General features: G+C 41.3%; 1 protein-coding gene across 1 annotated transcript; it reads left to right on the top strand.

The window, feature by feature from the left end:
* Positions 1 to 217: 217 nt before the first annotated feature.
* LOC128460637 (ubiquitin carboxyl-terminal hydrolase 42-like) lies at positions 218 to 5,680 on the top strand (the record flags this gene model as incomplete). The annotated part of the gene is made up of 12 exons (XM_053445881.1): positions 218 to 407; positions 1,047 to 1,253; positions 1,416 to 1,526; positions 1,741 to 1,840; positions 2,481 to 2,548; positions 2,659 to 2,729; positions 2,858 to 2,940; positions 3,039 to 3,150; positions 3,264 to 3,404; positions 3,763 to 3,863; positions 4,477 to 5,196; positions 5,479 to 5,680. Coding segments are annotated over 12 exons (2,106 nt in total), but the record flags the coding sequence as incomplete, so codon positions are not given.
* Positions 5,681 to 6,764: the final 1,084 nt, after the last annotated feature.

Below are 6,764 nucleotides of genomic sequence, written 5' to 3'. Positions count from 1 at the left end.
TACCGGAGCGGGCGCGCTGTGCTTTAAAGTTGTATCGCCCCGTTTACATGCGTCACACTCGGCCTTGATCTTAAACCAACAAAGGTCGAAGGCACATACATAGGCTTTATGTTTCCTAATTCAACAAAGGCATTCCTTTGTAATACATCCCATTAAGAACAATATATTTAAAGTGTACACTTCTGTTTCTGTCCTCATATAGCAGTGAACAATTAACATAGTTGACAGATCTTCAGAAATGTCTTGCCACGAGTCAGACGGGTGTGACCGTTCTCCCTTCACCAGTGGAGACGCGGGGATGGACGGCACCTGTTCCAGCAGCTGGGCAGTGGGTCCCACCGTGCCGAGTGACTCTCCTCATCTGTACGATAGTTCTGTCTCATCTGTGGACCGGCCCAAGGAGCAAGGTAGGAGCAAGCAACAGTTAAGCTTATACTTGAGACAAATGTCCAAATTTTGCCACTCATATTAGAAATGATTCGTCACACTTTTGTCAGATCAGATGCAAAATGTAAAAAAAAAAAAAATGACGTTTTCACAATTCATTTGTTACACAAAATACCACGTATCTATTTTCCATTTGCTGTGATTTTTTAAGTGACATACTCCTACAGGATGGTTTAGAATCATTATCTGGAAATAATTGCTCTGCTTGGTCAACTTTCTGTTGGCTCCTGTTTCTGTATGGGAGTGTGGGAGAGCACAACTTGTTTTGTGGGTGTGATGTTGCTGCTTCCACTCTACTTCATTTATCCAGTTGTGTAAGCCAGTTTTGAAGCTGGAGCATGATCAATCATTTGCGCTCGTGACAAAATTGTTGTTGATATAAAGAGTAGTAATCTGACTTGTTCAGGGGAAATTGCAAACTCCTTATGTTCTTTTTTCACCCTCAGCTTGTTTTACAGTGTTAGACATTCATAAGAATCACATTTTAGAATATCAGCAATGACTTTAAGGTGTCAGATTATACTTATATAAGTATTTGTCCTCGATTTTGTAAATACGTTAAATCTGATATAAGCAATGATGTCCCTCTGTTTGTCCAGTGCTCAGCAATGGTGACGGCATTGAGTTGCCACAGAAGGTCCTCTTCACTCCAGACCGCCTCAATCTGGATTGGACCCAGGTTCACCCTATCGGTGCCGGACTAAAGAACATGGGGAACACATGCTTCCTCAACTCAGTGCTGCAGTGTCTCACCTACACGCCTCCATTTGCTAACTTCTTGCTGACCGGCGAGCACTCTAAAACATGTGAGCTAGTGTTCATTGTTTCATGGTGGGACTTTGCACCCATGTTTTTGTATATTTGTACGGTGATACAATACATATAAGTTTAGCACCATCTGTGAGCTGTTTTCATTTCTGAATAACATCTTACTTATCAGTGTTTTTGTGAATCTTTCCCTGCACCAGGTGACGTTCCGGGGTTCTGTATGATGTGTTCAATGGAAAACCACATCATTGAGGTCTTTTCCAAATCTGGGAAAGTCATCAAGACCGTTAGTGTGGTTAATGAGCTCCACTGTAAGTATTTGTAAAGCTAGAATGCTGAAGTTGTGCGCTTATACAAAACATTGACCTAAAATGAATGACAGGAGGCACTGTGCTGCTGTTTACATTTTCATTTTTGAGGGAATCCATCTAGTTGGATTATAAATTGAATTATCTTCTGTTAAAATATTTGTTGGTATTTACCAAGCTATCATAACCTCCTCCATTGTGTTTTTTCCCCTCACAGGGATAGCACCGCACTTCGACATTGGAAGTCAAGAGGATGCCCATGAATTCCTGCGGTGCACAATGGAGGCTTTGCAAAAGTCCTGCTTACCTGGAACCAAGTAAGTTTGAGCCGAAGCTGTTTCATATATGAAAGGGATGAGACGCAATCATGTTTACTTTAAAAGGTTATCCCAATATATTCATATTTTTCTTATTAGATTTACAGGTCATGATCTTAAGTCAGGCACGTGAAATGAGAAGGACATTTTTTATCTAGACATTTTGTCAATCCACTGAGCATTTTAGAGTCCATCCTGGACAAATCCTGCATAAAAAGTCCATTTAGATTATCCAACGTATTCTTTTTTGACTGCTGAAATATAGGAAATCAGTGCTGAGCAATTTTGCCAAGTAGGTTTGTACCAATATGAAGCCTCCTTGCACTTTAACTTAAAGTTAAGAGCAGGGTATGTTTAATAGATGCACTGCTGGCCATTGTGGTTTTCAGGAGACTCTTCAATAATAGTTTTAACAATGGCAAGTTTCAAGTCGGTTCTCATTCTGTACTAGTAGCTGGCCTCTCCACTAATCACTCTTTGGTCCAATTCCTCCCCTTTATCTCTCATGCTTTTTGGGGCTGTAATATTTTGAAACTTGTCACTGAAAAATACTAGAAATTTGACTTATCTCTGTTTAGGTATAGACTGAAAACATTGATTTGTTTTGTGATATAATAACTAATATATATTTCTGTGACAGATTGGATAGGGAGACAGAGTCCACTTCTTTCATCCATCAAGTATTTGGCGGGTACCTAAGGTCCAGAGGTAAGACATTTAATGTTAGTTAATTTTATTTTCATGATTTTTTCTTCTTATTCATGTTTTTTGTTTCTTCTCTGACCATATTCCCTCTCTTGTCTTTTCTTATTTTCCAGTTAAATGCTTAAACTGCAACGCAGTTTCGGATACATTTGATCCATTTTTAGATATCAATCTGGAAATTAAGGTAATTCCTCAAAAGTCTCAAGTCACTTGTGAATCTGATTTACTACAAATGTGTGTCAAAATGTAAATTCAGATTTGGTCTATTATTATAGTTCAAGAGTCTCACCAAAGATTTGTCTTTCCACGCAGCCGGCTTCAGGAGTCTCAAAGGCTCTGGAGGAGTTTGTTAAGCTTGAGCTGCTTGAAGGCGACAACGCCTACAAGTGCGCCGAGTAAGTTGTGAGATGATTAAAAAGATCATCAGTGTTTTTATCTATGTATTTATTTATGTCAGTTTGTCAACTAACCACTCAACATTTGTCCCCCTAAGGTGCAATAAAATGGTCACAGCCGCGAAGGGATTTAGCATCCACCGCAACCCCAATGTGCTAACCCTCTTACTCAAACGCTATGCAGACAACAGAGGACGCAAAATTAAAGAGGTACACGATCACAAATTTAGAGTCATGCTACAGTCATAGTGTTGCTCCACTAAGCAGTTAAGGGAAAATTTGATTTGTGGTTTGATATTAAGCGGTTGCTCTGTGTCCAATAGAAAGTAAATTATCCAGAGTACCTGGACATGCGGCCGTTCATGTCGCAGACTCAAGGAGAGGCCCAACTCTACAGCCTGTACGCGGTGATTGTCCACTCTGGATACAGCAGTCGCGCTGGACACTACTTCTGCTATGTTAAGGTATGGGCAATGCTACAGATCACCGTTCTACTCTATCAGGACACTGCTGTTGTCAAGTGTACATGTACACGTTTATCTCCCCAACACTTCATCATCACAACAACTTAATGTAGCAGAGATAAATTTAAATCCCCACCTAATAGACAGAACGGAGAAAAGACTAAAAAGACAAAACTTGGAAAAATGTATGAACAATATTCTATTGTTACATTATTCTATGTCTTAAAACACATTTGTATATGGTGATATTTGTACTCAGATTTCTCACCTTTAAAAATCATTTCCAGAGACTGAGTAAACATTTGGATAACAAGGATGAATCTGTTGTCAAATCTGCTGCGATTCTGTTGTTTCACAGTCGAGCGAGGGTGATTGGCATGAGATAAACGACGCCTCTGTGTCCGTCAGTGACATCACCACCGTTCTGAACCAGCAGGCCTATGTCCTGTTCTACATAAAGTGAGTAACCATAATAGTTTGTGATTTATTTGGTTCTAAATTAACTTTAACTTAACAAGAAATGTAATCAAAAAAGGTTTTAACTGAGGAGTAACTAAATTAACTTAGAATATGCTTTTACATTCTTTATAAATAGGTAGCATTTTGACAATCAAGTTCGCTACTAATTGCCGTTCTAGTTATTTATCCATTTTGATGAGAAGATGGTCTGAAAAAAATTAACATGGTCATGTAGATGTATCTCATTGCTAATGTGCCTTTCAATCGGTTTATACAGGTCCAGTGATGGGGAAAAAAGGCACATGAAGCACAACCCTGGAAAAGCCTCTACCTTATCCTCTACGTCTCCCTCTACGTCTCCCTCTCCCTCTACGTCTCCCTCTCCCTCTCCCCCTCCCTCTCCCTCTCCCTCTCCCCCTCCCTCTCCCTCTCCCTCTCCCTCTCCCTCCTCCTCCTCCTCCTCCTCCTCCCATTCAGTCAGCTGGCCCACAATGACAAGCCCAGACCATGACTTACTTCAGAAGCTTTCATCTTTCATTAAACAGAACCGCCCATCCTCCTCCTCCTCCTCCTCCTCCTCCTCCTCCTCCTCCTCTTCCTCATCCTCTTGCAGCCAGCCTTCCTCTGCCAGCATCTCCTCCTACACCTCTCTACCCCCCTCACAGTCTACCTCAGACGTCCACCCAGACACAGCGCTCCTGGTGCAGCACGGCCAGGAGGCTTCTGAGGAATCAGACCAGGAGAACTGTGGTGCTCTGGATGATGGCAGCTTAGCTAAGTTTCACCTCAACAGAAACAACGGAACAGGAGGCATCTTTGAGAAATCTCCTCAAGCCACATACAGAGAGTCAGAAATGCACCATCCCAACCCAGCGACCTTACTTACCCCGGCAGACCGCTCCGAGAAAACCAGTTCAGCTCCCAGACGGGACAACCGAGAACACCGCGATAATCATCGCTTGAACAGGGATAATTTGTCTCTTCACCATCGACACTACAGAGACTGGGACTCTGAGCGTCGCTATGAGCAAACTGTCCACCACCACAGGGAGAGCTCCCGGGACAGGTCCCCTCACCATGCCCACTGCCACCGATCCAGAGAGGATCGGGACTTTGAGCAGAGAGGTAACGGTCGATGTAACCAGGAAGAGTTTCGTAGTCGCTGGAGGTGGAGGCAGGAGAGAGGCAAATCCCGGGTAACGGCGGAAAAGAACAGCGGCAAGGAGAATAACTCTTACCGCGACAGGTCGCCTCCCCATAACCCCAAGAGGGATGCTAATAATAAGAGGAAGAGAGATAAGTCAATGGACAAAGACCAACACAGAGAGAGCGGGTGAGCGATATTATTGAATCCATCTTTACAAGGAGAAAAATGCTGACCATTCTGTGTTCAGCTTCTCAAATGTAAAGTTTGCTGCTTTTCTTTATTATATAAATGTGACCTTCTTATTTTTGAAGATGTCGCCTCAGACTCTGTTGTTGAAATGGCACTTTTTCTTGATGTTTTAATAAATGTTTCACATGGTTAATCAATAATTAAAGCCCTTCAGACAAAGCCTTAGATCTCAGTTAATTGTGGATTAAGACTAATCATGTGTTTTCCACTTTATCCTAGAAATTCTGACGTGGATTCAGAAAGAAATGCTGAAATAAAAAAGAAGAAGAAGGATGAGGAGGCCAAGCAGCAAAGCCAAGGCGCCGCACAGAGGCCCAAGAAGAGAAGCCGCTTGGAACCTGAAAGCCGTAAGCGGAAGTTCTGTCACATCGAGGACAGAACATGCATCGATGATTTTCCAACAGCAAAACGCCGCCACTGATTCTCCAGTGGCATCAAGTAGATCTGGAAACATCCTGCAGCAAGTTCTCAGCCCAAAGACCTAATAAAGTACAGGAGATATCATTACAATGGAATAGTCGGCTGATGATTTCGTCACTGTTTGCTCTATTGCTGTCAATGCTAATAACTGTATCCCTTCTCGATATCGATTTCAATAACTGGACTTTTGGTATTGGCTGATAAAGAGACGATCTGATACCATTGCATGTCCCAAAATATATGTATTTTAATTTCTGAAAAAGAACACAAATAAATAAATCTTGTCTAAAACAGTACTTGCCAGTGGCAGTCCAGCACCACTGCTGTTTTGCAGCAGAAAAGATATTAAACAAGTGATTTCCGGGAAAAGAAAATTGCAGTTTTATCTGTCTGAAACTAAAATACTTAAAATATATGGTATTGGATCGGTTTATAGATTCAAGAACTCTGACCCGGCACTTTTCCAGTATTGGAGGCATTTCTGATGCTGGTAGCCCAGTATCTCTACATGTTTTAGCTCATCATTCTGCCTACCAATTTGGACATGGTCTGTTCTTTTTCATTTCAAGCACATCAACAACATTTTAACAGCAGATGAATGACATCAACGAGCTTTTGACATGGTGCTTCTTCTTCGTTGGGAATAATTTGTATTTTTACCAAAAGTTAAGTGTTATAAAATATTACGAAAAATCTTTCTTTAAGGCGTTAACTATTTGCCGTAATTCTCTTTTACTATTGGTAAAAAAAATAACGGTCACCTTGTTGAGCATTTATGATTTAAATAAGAATATATACTCGTTTGAACACAAACAAAGCCTGGAGCTTAAAACATGTCAACTTGTGGGAACAAGGCTTCGCTGACTGATACCTCCACTTTAACCCTGGAAAGACTTGAGGACATTTTCCTGCTTTTACGTTTACTGTTTCCCTTTTTGCTCTGAAGCCTAGGATACACTCTGTAATTTAATTGCCTTTTTTCACAAGATGAGGAGTTTTGTCTCGCCTATCTCACAAATCTCTCACTTGCTCTTTTTTTAAATGTTCAGAAAGAAAGCATCAAAAATGTATCACCGCTGTGGACC

This window comes from Pleuronectes platessa, chromosome 17, assembly GCF_947347685.1.
Source record: "Pleuronectes platessa chromosome 17, fPlePla1.1, whole genome shotgun sequence".
Classification (NCBI taxonomy): Eukaryota; Metazoa; Chordata; class Actinopteri; order Pleuronectiformes; family Pleuronectidae; genus Pleuronectes; species Pleuronectes platessa.
The sequence above is the reverse complement of the archived record's forward strand: the minus strand, read 5'-3'. Positions and strand labels throughout refer to the sequence as shown.